Below are 17,489 nucleotides of genomic sequence, written 5' to 3'. Positions count from 1 at the left end.
ATGACTGTACGATTAATTCCATTCGTCTCCCCCTGCTGGTTCTAGTTTTGCCTGAGCTTTTACATGGAATCATGGGAGACAGAAGCCAGTACTACACTGCCATGATGTTCCAATATACTTCATGTATCCTTTTATATAGTAACGCAGCATGTTTTTATTCGTTTATATTCTGTATCTGGAGCTCTGACGCTAGAGCTTTAATTTACTCTCCTCAATATTTACTTGCAACAAAAAAGGCTCCGTGCTTCAAATATGCAAGTCTAGGTTGGTTGCTACAGCATGCAGCAGATTTCAGTAGCTACATGAGCTATTTTTATGTCTACCTTATTGTTCATCAAATACGCTATACATGTTGTTTTCCCATGCCATCCTGCAAACTCTTGTGCATTTAATACTAAAGATCATTCCTTATTCTTGTCTTGAGTTCTGCTCTGACAAGACCTCTGAAGCATAATCTTTCAGAGTTGACACTTGTGTTTCGTTCAGTGCTTTCTTTTGACTTGCTTCATTACTCTGCAGAGGCAGATGTTACCTCTCTTGTTGTATTATTCTTTATTATTGTGGTAATTTCTGCCTCACATGTATCTTGTGCTCTTCATTGGTTAAATGTTGCTACAGTTTTCGGTGCTCTTCCTGCTGGAGCAGGGATACCCAGTAGGAAATGACGAAATGTCTTTGAGGGCTCACTTATAATCCGCCCCCATAGAGATGCCAATAATTCCAGGTATTCCTGTCGATCTCCAGATCCAATCCAAGGTGTTTCTCCTCCTGCAACTGATATTAGTATTTCCTTAACATTGCCATCTGAACTCTTGTGCAGGATGTTGTGCAGGATGCAAAATTCATGAACAGTAGGAACCCTAAATAGCACAAGCATCCACCGTGCCCCTGTGCAGTTGTGCGACAACATCTATACTGAGGTATAGTAGCAAGTGGCATAAACGGATCTAAATTTTAAGAGGAACTGGCCGGTTGGGACGTGGCTACAGCGTTTCTCACTTGCATGTTTGCTCTTGTGCAGGCTCGCTTTGTGCAGTTATTGAACAGTAGGAACCCTAAATAGCACACTGATTACATAGTAAAGAAGCCGAAAATAGATTTACTTTTGTGATGTTTCAAACAAGAATCTTGAGCTGGAGTGAATGGTTGCTGTTAGATTTGATCCGCTCTGTTGTCCAGGCAGGCAGGCAGCTGTGGCTCTAGCTGGGGACAGTGTATCTGTATCTTTATCGTCCTCCTCCTGTAGCAGCTCCTTATTAGCATTAGAAAAAGCTAAGCCGATTGAACAGTTGATGGGAATTGGATAGTGCGCAGGGATTGATTTCGCTACGCCGTGAGAATGTTGGGTCCATGGACATTGTGAGACGACATTGCTGAGACATGATAATGTATGCATGCATGCGCAGGGTACAGCAAGGTATGGTGTGGTGACCATTGCTTTGAATTTCTGCAGGTTGATGTAGAGTTTATCTTCCAGAGTCCAGATTTGAGTTCGACCACACACAGTTGCAGTCACGGAATGGGCATGAAGTGAACGTTTTTGCATCCGCTTCACATTGATTAGATTCTTTCGTAGAAATGGTACTGGGATGGGCGGCAGGGGAAAGCATCGAACATGTAAGAAATGGCTCTTCAATTCTGCTACTATTTCGGTAATTCACAGTCCTTGTGTCTCCGTATATGAATGGTATTTTGTGTTGTAGAGTATATAATATTGAATCGCATCGAGCGCAGGAACGTATGGGGAAAAGGAGGAAGAATGGGCCAGAAAACAGGGAAGGTACAAGCTCAACAAATTGATCATCTCACATTCTGACATAGATTACAACCGAAACGACTCATCATTTATCATAATTATACACAGGACCGAGCAAGAATTTTCTCAGCCTACAAAACTTGAGAATGAGAAGGAAAAAATGAAAAGAAAAAGGTTAATGTAATTAGGAAACCTTCACATTTCTCTTGAGACCTGCCCTTACACTTCCTGTTGCCTTCATTCAGAAACCTGTTGCTCGTTGCAGCCATGGTCTTCTTCGAAGACCCACCCATCTTAACTCTCTCTGTGATATATCCTATGTATTACTCGGCAATGTCACCGTTTCCTGTCCCAGATCTCCTCCAGCTCCCTGGCCAGGTCTTTCTGACGTCCGACAACAATGTGACATTAATGAGAGCATAGTGCTTTATCTGTGCACTGTTAGATGGATGTCTGATTGTTATAGATAATATGTGGATGCTTGTCTAAATGGCCGTGGGATCATGATGAATAGTTAGCCAAAAATAAACCAAATCTGCTTCACCTTACATTCGAAACTTTCTTTCTGATGCTGCTAAAAAAGCTTACATAAAAAGAATGAAAGACTCCACTCATCAACTTTAGACATTAATACCCATGATGTACCCTTTCATGAAAAACATCCGATGCTCTCTTCATTCAAATGAACAGCTTAATTTTGTTTTTCAGTAGATAGTTTGATCGTATCTTTACCTCTCCAGCATGCATTGTGAAGTGCTGAGAGCATTGCACAAGAACATGGGCAAAAATACAAATATATACAATATATTTGAGCGTATTTACTAAAATAGATAATATTTTTCTGTATTTACGAATCTAACATCTGTATTCGGCACACGGTGTGCCAAAAATCACATGTATTCGGCACACAGTGTGCCGAAATACCTGATTTTTTCGCATGTGGCAAATATGGTTGTGGTCGACTGCGGTTCGCTTCTGTTATCTGATACCGGTATTTTGTTATTTCATGTAATTGATAACTTTCAACTAAATTTGAAATGAGTTGTTAATTTAACTGTCATTTTATCTCGGTGAGTTGGCACTTCATTTTATGTATCGGTATGTTGTTATTTCATGTAATTAGTAACTTTCAATAAAATTAGAAATTATTTGCTAATTTAACTGTACATTTCAAAATGCATGAGAAAGAAAGCATGTAGTCTCTAAGGCGGCGAGCAGTCTTAACACTTAGGTATGTTTGAACATGCATAATATTAACCCTTGTATCATTGATCATCTCAAGATGACGGCGAAAAGTGACGACGTATATTAGCGAAAGAATATCAATTGTGCCAGTCAAGACTATCAAGATAAGATGGTTGTCGTCTTCGAGGTGGTGGTTGGAAATTAGGAGGACGGGTACAAGAAAATCCAGCATCATCTTCACGGTCATCACGGTCCTCCAGAGATGGAGTCCTCGGAGGGAGAGGTCGAGGTGGCATAAAATCGTCGTCATCGTCGTCTTGAGGTATCACGGTACGATCACGTCCTATTTCATTGTTGATTGGACACCATGTCAATGTGATGTGTGAACTTTCTCTTGTAGTGTTCGTTGAACCTTCTCCTGTATGGCTGGTGAAACGTCGAGGCATTGGTAGCATGAAATCATCATCAGCTCTTGTACTCCTTAGGTTCGCGGATTTTTGTCGTCTTCTATGCGAACCAAGTATCACACCTCCGCCGAAGAGCATATGTATTGTCAAGAAGTGTGGGATTTCTTTGTTGATCAACTCTGCGTCTTCTGGAAACGCTTAACGCAGAAGAGGAGCATTCGAATCAATAGCAATTATACTTGCATGCATGGCTCTTTATAATTTCATTCGAGATGGTGCTACGAGCGATGAAGATTTTGACCTGTGTGATCAAGATGAAAATTACATGTCAATACCCGTAGCATCTTCATCTCAAGGAAGTGGGGGGCAATGGTGAATTTGGTGATAAAAAGGGAGATATGAATGTCTTTCGTGATAACCTTGCTAATGATTTGTTTGCTATGTGAGATTAGAATGATTGTGAGAGACTATTTCAATGGACAAATACTCAAGTTTGTATGAATTATGTATCTCTTAAATTTAATTTATGCATTTTTATTTATGAACAAATATTTATTTTTGTATTAATTATGTATCTTTTAAATTTTATTTATGTATTTTCGTATTTCAAAATAAATATGTCACAAAAGAATTAACATGCCACCCAAACAGTCAAGAGCATTACAGACTATTGACATCTAAATACAGCAATCCACCCACCTCAGAATCCAGGTTACCAAACAGTTATCAATTCTTACAATCTAAATTGTAACAATCCAGTTTTTCACAATCCACAATCTAAAAACTGCTTTTCAAAATCTACAGCTGAAATAAACAGGAGCTAAATGGGCTGGCATCTTGCGCCGGTACTCATCCGCTGTCTGTTTCAAAATACAACACCTCGGCACGGCGGCACCTAGGACGCTATGCTGTGCTAGTTTCCGCAGCGCTACACGTGAAGCACGCGGCACGCCATGCAGCTGGAGAGATTATAATGGGGAAAAATGTAAAACCCCCAAAAAGTCATTTGGATTTTGACTTTTCCTCCAAAAATTATTTTGTTGAAAAAAAATCCCTAAAAATTTGATTTTATTGCAAAAACATCCCCAAAAATTAAAAAAATTAAAAAAATCAAAAAAAATCTATAAAAAAAACTAGAGACAATTCTAATACCTTTTGTGATATTTTTTTTTTTAAAAATAATATCCTTTGCATCATAGTTCATGGAGAGTAAGTTTGAAAAAAAAAAGCGTACAACTCATTTATTAATTCAAGTTAAATGCATAGTTAATTACTTACTAATCTAAAAATCATGAAACAATTTTTTTTAGTCTTCTTACATAATCCTCTATCTTCTAAAAATACATGAAATCTTAAAATAGTTATGGTAACATGCAGGATTGAGTAAATATATTGCAGATAGATTAATTCATAACTAATCCATAACACCCCCAAAATTAGTGAAACCACTTTTATTAGTTTACTTAAACAATTATTTGTGTAGGAAAAATAATGGTAGACATGACAAAGTTAAAATAACATAAGTTAATAAATGAGCTGCACATTTTTCTTTTTTTTTTCAAACTTCCTCTCCATAAAATATAATGCAAAGGATATTATTTTTGAAAACAAATTTCACAGAAGTTCTTAGAATTGTCTCTAGTTTTTTTAGAATTTTTTATGATTTTTTTTATTGTTTTGAATTTTTAGAGGGTTTTTTGCAACAAAATTAAACTTTTGGAGAGTTTTTTTCGCAACCAAACAACTTTTTGAGGAAAATTTAAAATTTAAGTGACTTTTAGGGGTTTTTTATTTTTAAAATAAAACTATAGGGACGAGGGCGCCCTACTTAAATTTATTAGTGATATATAGAAAGTAATTTCATTCACGTTGGCCAACGCGTACGTGCTCACCATGGCGACGCACCCGGACGACTACGAGGTCAATCGCATATGGTCTTCCTTCGCCCCGCCACGGTGCAAACATTTCCTCCGGCTTGCCCACCGCAGGCGGCTCCCCACGAGAGCACTTCTCCGGCACAGGAACGTCTCTCAGACGAGACGCCGCCCCTTCTGCCCCGCCGACAAAGACCAGGAGCACCTGCTCTTGCGGTGCCAACACGCGCGACAAGTCTGGGACCTAGTGGGTGTCTCGAATGTGTGCGCTCTGGGCAATCTCCAGGGGTGGCGTCCACCATTGTTGTACTTTGACACCGTACACAGCATGGTCAGCACATCATGGAGACATTGACTATTTTCTCACATAATTTTTGTACTATGGTCAAACTCTGAATTAAGAGACCAGGTGAAAATAAAATACGTATTGCATTTTTTGATGGAGGAAGTGGATGGTAACGGTCCTTAACAAAAGTAGATGGTAATGGAACCCCTCAAAAAAGAAAGAAAGAAAGTACCAGATGATGATGGTTATGCAGGATGGGTCTTAGTAGCCATAGTTGGATTGGCTGATGTAGAATGGTGTGCAGAAGATAATGGTGGTGATTGTACAAGGTTAGCTAGAACGAGCTATATGTGCTAGTTGGTGTTAAAAAAAAAGGAAACAAACAGCTAAGAACAAGGAATGAAAGAATGAAGGAGGCGGTTGTGTTAGAGCATCTCCACAGTCTTTCAATCTCACTCTCTATAGTCAAATTTAGAGAATTTCATCATAAATTTCAGCTCCAACAGCTTTTTAATCTCACTTCCAATGTTTACCGATACCCAAAATCGCCTCTATCGCTAGCTAATTGTGGGGAGCGCTTCTCGCTCCCAAAACGCCTGACTGCCCCAGGCTCGCCCCCTCATCCGCTCGCCGGGTGCTGTGGGTCACCTGTTGACCCATGAGGCGATGGTGGCGGGAGAGAAACGAAGGCTACGAGTCAGGCCGAATAAGACATGATTGCGACGACCTCTGCAGTCGCAGCGATCGGACAGAAGAAACGGACGACAATAAGATTGGTGTAGGACGATGATGACTTGAAATCAGCGTCCGCTACGCCGGGGACACTGGCGTTCGGCGAGTAGCGTTAGTGGGTGCACGCATGTCGGTGCTGGCGTTGGCTTCGAGGGAGTGGTAGATGGCGTCGAGGAGAACGGCAGAGAAGGACGGCTGGTGCCCTCGGTTGAGCCGTGGCGAAGGGGGTTAGGTGCTGTCGTGTGGTGACATGGTGGCACGCATGCACGGCCGCGGGTTTGCGGCCACATGTGGGGGTCGGATATAGTTGGGTGATCGAGTCGACTTGCAAAAGAAGGGATCTCATAGAAGGATGGTCTGCTTAGTAGTGGTGGTGCGTTCGTGAGGAGGTGTTCATGGTGTTACAAAATGAAAGGGAGAGGGGGAAAGATATGACATCTAGGGTCTACCATTGGTGATACAAGATAGGGAAGAAACTCTGATCTATTGAAGTATAGAGAATGTGGTATTGAGAGTCTGTTGGAGATGAAGAAAATATAGGGAGTAACTTTTATTAAGAGATCTCATTATATAATGATATTAAAAATGGGTTTTTTTGGCATATCTTGAAGATGCTCTTACATGGCGGCGGAAATTGTTCCTTGTTGGGCCAACGGGCCTAACACTGTGATCAGAACAAGGTTCAAGCAGCTCCCTTACTTGAACAAACCGTGGGCTAAGCTGACCTAACCAATTATGGGCTCATTCTAAAAAAATGAAAGGAAATTATACAAATGGCCTTGATTTTTAAGATAATTTCTATAGCATGCCTAAGGTGAGTAGTAGGCACCTTATCATGAGGAAGATGAAGAAATGATCAATCCAGAAATAATCCATGCTAACCTACATATAGCCCTTGATGCCTATCGCCTATCCTGAAGAAGCATCAGTGCAACGTTGATCAATTAACTGTTGGAGAGGTAGTCGAAAAAGAAAATGTTGGAGACAAACAGGATGTTGTCCTACTTCTGTTACATCAAACAGATGCTATGTAGGGGACATCTTGATAGAAGACACTCTGTCAGTGGCATGTATGCTGGATTACTAAAGGCATGCGTATAGTCTTGCACAATCATCATTTGTAGGTTCAAAGCGTTCTGAAATCTGAAATCCTGACAGTGAGCTAGTTTTAGGATCTACAGCAGGAACAGTCTAAGTTTGTGAGCATCCTTCCTTCTTTTCAGATAATTTCAGTGGTCACCTGCTCCAGCTGGATAAAAGAGGCAAGTGAGAGCTTAACTGCATGTCGAGCTTTATCTTATGATCTCATAAATGAAAGCTGAAAACCAGGCCAAACAAGCCTGAAACGTCGTGGTCATCCGACTCACCGGCACCCAAATGTTTCAGACAAGAGGACAGGTGGTTTTGGTTGAAACCATCCAAATTTTTGGTCGTCACTTGCCACACCTGCACTCCATTTCGTGGATGCAATTAGCCACATCCGTGTAGGCAAACATCCCCATCCATTTCGTCTCTTTGGTGTTGCCAAGTTGGGTATTTGAAAAAAAAAAAAAACTTCATTCCTTTCTTCAGATGTATGTGCTGGACCTGACGTCTCGAGACCCGGTGAGCTCATAGCTTCCTGTCGTTTCCTCTGTAAGGATTATAGCAGTAGGTTTGCGAGTTGCAGTATTTATCAGCTTATTGCTGAAAACCCTTGATTTTTTGGTTTAAACTACGGTTATGGACTTATAAATGGACAAAGATTTTAGAGTAAATTATGAGTAGATTGCAAATAAGAATGTCTGTGTGCGACGCTGTTTGAGACTTTGAGTGAGTTTTGTTGCTGAAAACTTTGGGCAAACCTTGCCTCTGAAATGTGGATTTGGCTCCAAATGAGTGTGCTAAATGAAGCAATAATGCATAGTTCACTGATTGATAGTATCATACTACTTGGATATGGTTAATTATATTCTGGACAAAAGATGCTGCCCGGCGTCATGCCGTCCAAAATGTTTGATCACTGTGTGATGTAATTGCAATTTTGAGAGAAATATTAGTTTAGATGGCTAGGTTTGCTTATCCATGAGTGTATGTGTGAGTTGTCGGCTTGGCAATTTGTTCCGAGTGTTATCTTTTAACATATCTGTGTTTTTTCCTTGTCTTGATTACAAGCTTGCAATTCTTGTTCAACTTGTCATAGATAAAGGGGTCAGTGAGAAATCTTCATTGGTTGGCATTACGTGGCATTTCAAGATTCTGTTCTCCAATTGTTGGGTGGCCATGAATATCATGACCTGAGTAGTTTTCTTATACGGATTTTCAAAGAAGTGAAAAGGCAACCTCCTTAGTCCTAACTCTCATTACAGAGGAAAAAAAAACAACTTCACAAGCTTCAAATCATGCCTATGCATGTTTGCAGTATATTGCAAATAAACTTAACTGTGATTCTGAACTGCTCTCAAGAAGAAAAAAAACAGTGATTTTGAACTTGGGGAAAATTGCACACATTGCAAATATCACTTCCCTGTTGGAAAAGTAACATCGACATGACATTAGCATATGGTCTTAGCCTCTCGGGACCCACTTGTCAGTCTCACAATGGACATTATTTTCCAAATCATACATGGTGTGACTGAGCTAACCTTCAACCACAAATTGCATATCAATTGATTGACAGATTCACACACATGCATGAGCATCCAGTATTATATACAAAACCAAAATTTTAGCTACATATCATTACAGCTCTAGTATCCCTGAAAGCAAAGTTTCAGCGGTGACATCCCTGCTTACACATACTGCCATACGTGTACTGTATATACACGCAGATATATGCATGCACTTAGTTATAAATCGTGCTTAATTACCTCACGCGGCACGCTTAGCAGATGGCACAGGAGTTGGGGTCCTCCTCCATGCTCTGCACGAAGTAGTGGGTGGTCATGTATGGGTTGTGGTTGTTGTACGCTCGGTACTGGTTCATAAGCTCGGCGATGATCTGCTGCTCCGTCGGCGGCGCCTTCTTGCCGTCGCCGTCCTTCTTGGAGTCGTCCTTCTCTTCGCCGTCCTTCTTGGCCGCGTCGCCGTCCTTCTTGCCATCGCCGTCCTTCTTGCCCTCGCCGTCCTTCTTCTCCTCCTTCTCCGGCTCCTTGGCCGGGCCGACAGAATCGATGGACGCCGCCCACGCCTTGCGCAGCTTGCTCACCACGTCCACGGGGTCGACCATGCCAATCACCGTCATCTTCTGCGACGCCATGTCCATGGATATCGCGTCTATGCCTGCAGGCACATGAACAGTACGTGGTTGCTTGCTGCTCCTGGTTTCTTGGATGTACATGATGAACAAGAAGTAGAAGAAGAAGCAACTGGCCTACCGATGAGCGCCGAGACGGCCTTCATGGCCTTCTGCTTCTCCCGGTTGTCGTGCAGGTCCAGCTTCACCACAATTTTCTGCAGCAGAATCGAAGCACGTAGAAAACAGAATAGTGTGATCAGTGGCTTTTGTGCCGGCCAGAACACGAACAGGGGAAGCACAGACGAGCAAAGAGCTAGCAAAAGCAGAGGCGCCTAAAAGAGAAAGCAAATGGGTCATTCTCGGATCCCAAAGCAAGATCCTAACGAGAAGATCCCGATGCCCCTGGAAAGGCGACCAGCTTTGTGCGCAGGTACGGCACAAAGAAATCAGACAACGATCGATCAAAGTAGCACGAGCACGTCTTACCTTCGACATGTCGCCGGAGCGCGAGCACCGGCAGCCGGCAGGCAAGACGAGAATGGATAGGAGGGAATAATGGCGCCGAGGACGAGGAGGTGTAGGGGTCAGAACGGCAGGAAAAGCAATGGTGGAGAGGGCGGAGGAAATACTAGGAGGAGGAGCTGTAAATAAAGCAGCAGCTGCCGGGTGTGTATCACGTATCAGAGAAAGGAAAAGGGGGAAAGGGAATTGGAGGTGAAGAGCAAATCTTTGTTCTCTTCCTCCCATTCCGGTCTGTCTAGTGTGCATTTAGCATAATGTCTGTCTTTCCTCAAAAGTTTAAACTTATATATATATATATAGGCATCCAATGGCTCGTATCCTTTCTTCAACCTCCGGATCCCACTCGCACAGTGACGCCCCCGCCTGCCTTGTCGCCCCGCTGCACTCGCTCCCCTGCCCACCTCCAGCCATCTCTAACGGTGTTCCCGTCACCGGATCCACACCCATCACCCCCGTCGTGCTAACTCGACGGATTCACGCTCCCCCGCACTGCCCTAGCCCATCGGTCGTCCTCCGCCGCCCGTGGGTAGGGCTGGACAAAAAGCTCGAGGCTCACAAGCTAGCTCAAGCTCGTGGAGGCTCGGCTCAGCTCGTGGAGGCTCGGCTCAGCTCGGCTCGGCTCCTTGTCCAAACGAGTCGAGCCTGAACCACCTTACTGGCTCATTTCTAAATCAAGCCGAGCTCGAGCTAGCTCGTGAGCTAGACCGAGCCCGTGGACCCCTGGCTTGGCCAAGCATCCAACAGGCAGCAGTCCAGCACTCCAGCTCTAGGCCTCCAGCATCGCAGCTCGTAGATGGAGTGGACGAGGGACTAGTTAGATAGGAGGAAAGATCCTAGCTGCTTGGGGTCCGCCCACGCGATGGGGGAAGATACGGTGGTGCCGGAGACGATGATCCTGACCGTGCCGGACTGGGAGAAGCCGAACTTCTCGAATATGATGGACGAGCACCGGTCCTCCCGAAAGAACTTTGTCTTGATCTCCCCTGCCGTGGGGAAGGCGAGGGCCCCTGTAGCTCCAGCCTGGCCCTTAAGGGGCTACCTTTTGGGGACTGTCGTACCCCGGAGACCATGGACAAGTTCGGTGGCGCGACCATGGAAGTTAGTGGAGTGTTTCTTGAATCAGTTGTAGCGGCGGGAGAACCAAGCGGGGATGAGCTAGCGGAGCATGGCGTTGGGGGTGAGTTCGTCCCAAAGCTCCCGCATCGTGGCCAGGCATGTCCGGTAGCCCAATGCCAGCCACCGGGAGATGTTGGCCCGCTTGTACGTCTGCCCCATGCACAGCGTCACCGGATCCACCATGGGCTCCGGCGAGATTAGGTAGATGAACACCGTCGGCACTACCTCATCCCCTGCGGCGTCCAGCTCATCCATCATCTTCCTCATCTCCACCGGTTGCTTTCTCTCATCCCCAGGCTCTGGAGCGCCATCGAGGATGTCATCCCTGCTCCTAGCGAGTCTGGCAGGCTTGTGAGCCCTCGCGAGCCAGCTCGAGCTAGCAAACGAACCGGGCCGAGCCAAGCCGAGCCTGCAGTTCACAGAACTTCTACGAGCTGGCTCGGCTCGTTTCCAGCCCTACTCACGGCTGGTAGCGCCCCTGCCGCCTTGCCCGTCTCCTTGCTGGGCTGGTCTGTCTCCCCCGGAGCTTCCCCTAAACCTGTCGCCGCCAGCAACTCGAATTCCTAAACCCACCGCCGCTAATCCATCGCCTAAAACACAAGCAAATTTTAGACATCTAAAATTTAGGAGGTGCGTATGTGTGTGTGTGTGTATATATATAAGCATTTTCTGTAATTCCGGGTGTCCCCCTCTAATGGATGTTCAGAAAGGAGTATGTATATCTTAAAAAGTAATATATATACATCTCAAAAAAATAGTACTCCCTCCGATTGTAAATGTAGGTCGTTTTAGATTTGTGCACAAGGATTAAGAAAGTAGATCAAATGACCTTGTTGCCCTTTATTTATTCTGTATTGGAAAAGATAACTCATTAATTTGTGAGAGTAGTAGCATTCATTGAACAAGTGCAAGAAGGGAACAAAAGAGAAAAAAGTACATAGAAGTTCAAGAATGATTTATATTTAGAGAATAGTTGAGGAGACTAAAACGACCTACATTTATAATTAGAGGGAGTAGTATATATATTTCAGTTATAATAAGATCAACTATAAGTCGAGCCGGAAGTATACTCCCATAATGCAAACTATATATATGTATATGTATATATATGTATATATATATGTGTGTGTGTGTGTGTGTGTGTGTGTGTGTGTGTGTGTGTGTGTGTGTGTGTGTGTGTGTGTGTGTGTGTGTGTGTGTGTGTGTGTGTGTGTGTGTGTGTGTGTGTGTGTGTGTGTGTGTTATATACCAGATATGAGGTCTTGAGTTGGAGATCAACATGAAAGAGAGGCGACGAAGTATATTGCCAACCTACCTTTACTCAACAATTTATACGTTGAGATTAATTGATTGGTGCATGTAACTCAATGCTTACATAAGTTATAATAAGTTATTTGTGCCCACCTTTGTTGTAATCTAAATCCTAGCATTTGCCCGATAACTTTTTCGGTTTACTTTTGCCAAGTTTGTTCAAACGGTCAGTTCAGAACACGGGTATTTTTCACTTATTCCTACGAAAAATAAATTATTTTTCTTCCTCTGTAGCCTCCTGCCCTCCTCTAGTGAAAAAAAAAATTCTTCGAACTTAGTGGTTCCCAAACAGAAGCTAAACCTAGGGATCAGTGCTTCTTGATGAGCATGATACCGATGCTAGGCTATTTGCTCCCTTTTTGTGCACCTTTTTCCCCTGTCTCTCTCCCTACCCTTTCCTAATGTTGCATGATAAAGCTGAGGTGGAGGGATTGGCTGCACTCGTTTGCAACCTTATGTGATGTTTGGATCCGGCCCGCCGGGGGCTAGAAGGCCAATGGAATCTCCATCAATTGACCATGCAATGAAATGCAGCCGTGTAGTGCACGGTCGCCATTTTATGCTGCCATTTGTAGGTTCTAGTGTGCCGGGAGCATCAGATTCTTGTCATTCCTGCACCCACTGGCACAGCCGTTGTGACATGGGGTGAGCAAAAGACCTTGGACTGAGCTTACGTGTACGCACGTTGTGGCCAGTGGCCACTTGTGTCTTGTGGAGCTATTTTACAATTCAAACGAGAGGAGTCAGCACTCAGCAGGGTGTGGAACAATATAATTTGCCACGAATTATATACGAAATATACGTTTTCTTGCGAAATTCCTTCCATCCCACAAATCCTTTTTTTCATCTTAGAGTGAGATCTTAGCAGGGCGCTTTATCGCAGCTGATGTATCCTGTTCACTGCTTCAGAAATGGTTTGTTTGAGTGTATTTGGTTGTTTATATATGGTTCAGTTTGGCTCATATGGAATGCAGACAGGAGTTGTTTGGTTGCTTACATACCACCTTAATAATAGCACTTAGATGCAAAGGGGTCTTTCAATTTGGCTCTACATAAACATAGAATTTAGGTGTTTCTTTAGAGCTGCCCAGCTAATAATATGATTAGTGTATATTAAGTGATGTTAATATATTTCAAAGGATATTAAGACTTAACTAGATCAAACCACTATCTTTAAACCCTCGTGACACTTGGGACTAAATAGTCCTTAATCTTCACGCATATCCTTTAACAATCACCATAATAACCAATATAGGGGTCAAAATATCCAAAAACCAATATAAACCGGAACCTAACTTTCAATAAACATTCATAAAATAAGTTAGTCACGATGATTATGTTATTATTAATTAACAAAAATTCGAATTAGGGGTCTCTATACTTACACAGCCATGGCATGACGGCGCATGTGTCCTCCCTGCTGATTTGTTCTCGACGGATGAATAGAAAAATTGAGAGCCGAGTTGAAGGGGAGAGCTGAGGTTTCCTTTCCTTTCTTGGTCTATCCTCCCTATCGATCCCTCTTTTATTTGTCATTTGTCTCGTTGATGTCACTCAGATACTAGTTCTCTTGAATACAAATTTGAGTGTTTATTTTTTAAAAAAAAATGTGCGCATCTTGAATATTTTGATATCTTGTTGGTGCGGAGGCTAAAAATTATACTTCTATTATCTATAGGAACTGAGTCTAATTTAGTTAGTTGATGGTGTATATGTATATTTATACTACCAAGTTTGAGTCCTTTTAGATACGAATTTAAATGTCTATTTTCAAAAAATGATTGTGCATCATGGACGTTTGGACGTCTTATTGGTGTAGAGGCTAGAAGTTGTACTTTTATTATTAAAAAAAGCTAAATTTTTGTGTTGGATTTTGTGCTTAGATTATATTTATGTCTCTTGTGGAAGACACTAACTCCCCCTCTTTTTTCTTTAATTTTTTGCCACATCATAAAAAAATCATATGTGACATAATCATTTAATATCTAAGAAATAAGTCAAATTAGACCATTGGGGGTTACCTAAATTTTTTTTGAAACGTAATTGGCAAGAGCACTGTCTTTCATTTAAGAAGAGGAGAAGAATTTGTATAGTATGATGGGCCGAAGCCACAGTTATCCTCACTCTAGACTTTACTAAACACACAACCAGAAATACACAGGGAACCCAATAACGCCGGGCGGGGGATGGCTCTAGAGCAGTCAGAATGCTCGCCTAAGCTGCTCAATATCCTCCTTGACGCATCTTGCGACCCCTTGGGAGTTGCCTAATTGAATTCGGAATGAAGGGATAAGGCTGTAACATCTGCAACTGCTGCTCTCAAAACAAGAGGAGGAAAGAGAAACCATGCGATCAAGCTCTTAGAGAACCAATCAACCTCAGCAATCGACGAAACTTTCCCGGTGAACCATTAGTGGCGAGGCCGCCGGCTGCCGACGCAGCCGGCAGCTAAGCTGGACACCGGCGCGGCGTCGCTCTCGGCCGCCCGTCATCGCGTACGTTTTCTCGGCAATCCCATGGAAGCCTGAACCGTGAAAGGTGCGCCTGCACGATGGGTGGTGCACCTCGCGTCGCGCCGATTCGGCCCTCCTCGCAGCCAGCAGCCACGCAGCCGCTGCCTGATGGGCTGCTGGATTCGGTCCTGGCCGCTGCATGCTCCTCGACTCCTTGTACGTGCTGCACGGCTGCGTCAGGTGGTGCAGAAAGGAGGAGGAAGCTAGGCCAAGAAATCCGTCAGGTTTGGATCACGCAGCAGAGAACCTTCTAGGTCCATTTCTTTGTTCATGACTGTAAGCCAGTGGTTGTATATATGCTAAGCTTTAGCACATTTCTTTGTTCATGACGACGTGCTTGATGTAACACTTTAGCACATAATACATTATGTGATCTGAATACATAATCCTAGTAAGAGATCGAGGTAAAATTAGTATCGAACTATCGAGCTCTGCAGTTCTACAGTTAGAGTGAAATCAGATATCTATCGTGGCACTAGACTAAATTTGGAAGAAAACGACATTTGCGATACGAGACAACTTTGGCCAACTTTCTAGAATTGTCCTAAGATTCGCGTATATCCTGCACACATATCTACCAACTACACCTAGCTATAGCCTTTTTGTATTCAGGACAGTGGGCATTGAGTGTGTATATATATATCAGTCCCACTTTCACGTCTCTCTTTTTCTCTTAGGGCTTCATCCGTTCCGGAAATATGCTTGAAATCATTTAAAAAAGGGATAAAAGTGCGGGTTTCTAGACCAAAGGCTTGGCCTTGCTTTTTATAGAAAGCAACAGAGTGTGTTTTGCTGGGATTACCAGCATACATAAAAAGTTCAAATCACCAACCAAGCAGAAGAGCAAGGGGGTGATTTACAGCTAATCTCAATACCAGGTTTATCTAAATAAGCACCAAAACATATAAAAGAACATAAGCGACTCAACACACATCAATGAACTGCAAAATCATCCAATCCCAACAGGGAGACTTGGAGGAATATGAGAGTGCTGATGAACATCCACTGCCCCCTTGACCTTAAGCGCCATCATCTCGACTTCATCATGCATCCTTGTTGTGCTAAGAAGCTTCCACCACCACACGAAAGAGATCATCTTGTAAATAACAGCCTAGGAGAAAAGCAAATTTTATTATGAACAATGTATTTATTTCTAGTTAACCAGAGGGACCAACACATAGCTCCTATTAAAATTTAAATTATTATCTCTATTTGGAACAAGAACCATCTCTACAAAGTCTCAAAGAATTTTGTGCATGGCACCATTGAAAAACATCTCTAATTACACAACATAAAAACTTAGCTAAAGGATATTGAAAAATGATATGATGAGGTGTTTCTTTCATACCACATAGCTTACACCATTCACTTCCTTTCCAATTCTTCTTTATTAACTGGTCAGCAGATGAGATTCTATTTTTATGTAAAAACTAGAGAAAGTTTTTGATCTTTAGAGGAATTTTAACATCCCAAATTTCCATCATTCTAAAATCTCTAACACCAGGTAAAGTAATATGTCTATATAAGGAGGAGGTTGAAAACATTCATGTTCTTTCAAAAACCCATCTAACAGTGTCTGAACCATTAGTTAGGGACACCATCTCAAGCAGGTTATTCAAATATTCCCATTCCAACACCTCTTGTGGTCCAAAAGATCTACAAAAAGATAGATTGATATTACCACCCCTAAAACTTGGTGAACTGTCGCATGTTGTTCATAATAGACATTGTAGATTTGTTCAAATCTAATCTTCAGAGGACATTGGTCAAGCCAAACATCGAACCAGAATCTGATTTTTTCCCATCCCCCAACACATACACCAAGCCCAAAACAGTATAGTCCTTGATGGAATGGAGACCTTTTCAGAATTGTGATCCACCAATACTTGTAATATTATAGAAACCTCCATCACCAAAATATTTGCTTCGAAGTAAATCATAGCAAGGGTCGGAGTCACCTCTCTCTAATTTTATAATCCACTTGGATAGCAAGCAAACATTCATCACTTTAGTTTCTGTGAAACCTATACCACCAAACTCCTTTGGTTTAATCAAAGTCTCCCAGTTGACCATATGGTACCTTTTCTTGTTACCTAGACTATGCCAGTAAAAATTAGACCTTGCAGATTCCATTTTTTGGTGGACAGCTTCTGGTAAAAGATAAAGCCCTATTGTATAAGTAGGTATTGAACTCAAACTGGGTTCTATCAAGATTGATTTCCCACCAGTAGATAAATGAGCACACTGTCATGTACCTATTTTTCTCCACTTTGTGACCAACAAACATCAGATCTTTTGTATATAGCTTACAATCACTGACAAGAATCCCGAAGTACTTAATGGGGAGAGACCCACTTTGCAATTGAACATGTTGACTAATCTATTTTGTTCCAATTTGGAAGATCCCAAAACAATCACATAACTCTTTTGGTAATTACTTTTTAAGCCTAACACGCTCTCAAAACAATAGAGGATGAATTTTGTATATGCGATGGATTAATCATCTAATTCCAAAAAAATGATAGTGTCATCGACATACTGTAAATGAGTGATTCCACCAGGGATTAATG

General features: G+C 42.5%; 1 protein-coding gene and 1 long non-coding RNA gene across 3 annotated transcripts; one reads left to right on the top strand and one right to left on the bottom strand.

The window, feature by feature from the left end:
* Positions 1-505: 505 nt before the first annotated feature.
* Positions 506-2,177, top strand: LOC133903789 (uncharacterized). 2 transcript variants are annotated; one of them, XR_009907344.1, is made up of 5 exons: positions 506-724; positions 821-920; positions 1,022-1,617; positions 1,704-1,780; positions 1,865-2,177. It is a non-coding gene; the product is annotated as an uncharacterized LOC133903789 (long non-coding RNA). The 2 variants fall into 2 exon arrangements; XR_009907343.1 differs by having other exon boundaries at positions 1,022-1,780.
* A 6,650-nt stretch (positions 2,178-8,827) lies between these two features.
* LOC133902922 (heavy metal-associated isoprenylated plant protein 39-like) lies at positions 8,828-10,230 on the bottom strand. Its single transcript, XM_062344246.1, has 3 exons — positions 9,944-10,230; positions 9,597-9,672; positions 8,828-9,501 (listed from the first exon to the last, which is right to left on the bottom strand). Exons 1-3 carry the CDS (start codon positions 10,223-10,225, stop codon positions 9,104-9,106), a joined length of 756 nt encoding a protein of 251 aa, XP_062200230.1. The 5' UTR covers positions 10,226-10,230; the 3' UTR covers positions 8,828-9,103.
* Positions 10,231-17,489: the final 7,259 nt, after the last annotated feature.

The sequence above is a fragment of the Phragmites australis genome, chromosome 21 (genome assembly GCF_958298935.1).
Source record: "Phragmites australis chromosome 21, lpPhrAust1.1, whole genome shotgun sequence".
Taxonomy (NCBI): domain Eukaryota; kingdom Viridiplantae; phylum Streptophyta; class Magnoliopsida; order Poales; family Poaceae; genus Phragmites; species Phragmites australis.
The sequence above is the reverse complement of the archived record's forward strand: the minus strand, read 5'-3'. Positions and strand labels throughout refer to the sequence as shown.

What these genes read in the sequence shown, in the direction of transcription:
- LOC133902922 (XM_062344246.1), bottom strand. Translation starts at nt 10,225, where the DNA reads ATGCACACTAGACAGACCGGAATGGGAGGAAGAGAACAAAGATTTGCT. An exon ending in GCTCCGGCGACATGTCGAAG is followed by an intron (nt 9,673 to 9,943) that starts GTAAGACGTGCT and finishes ATTCTGCTGCAG; the next exon opens with AAAATTGTGGTGAAGCTGGA. An exon ending in GGCCGTCTCGGCGCTCATCG is followed by an intron (nt 9,502 to 9,596) that starts GTAGGCCAGTTG and finishes ATGTGCCTGCAG; the next exon opens with GCATAGACGCGATATCCATG.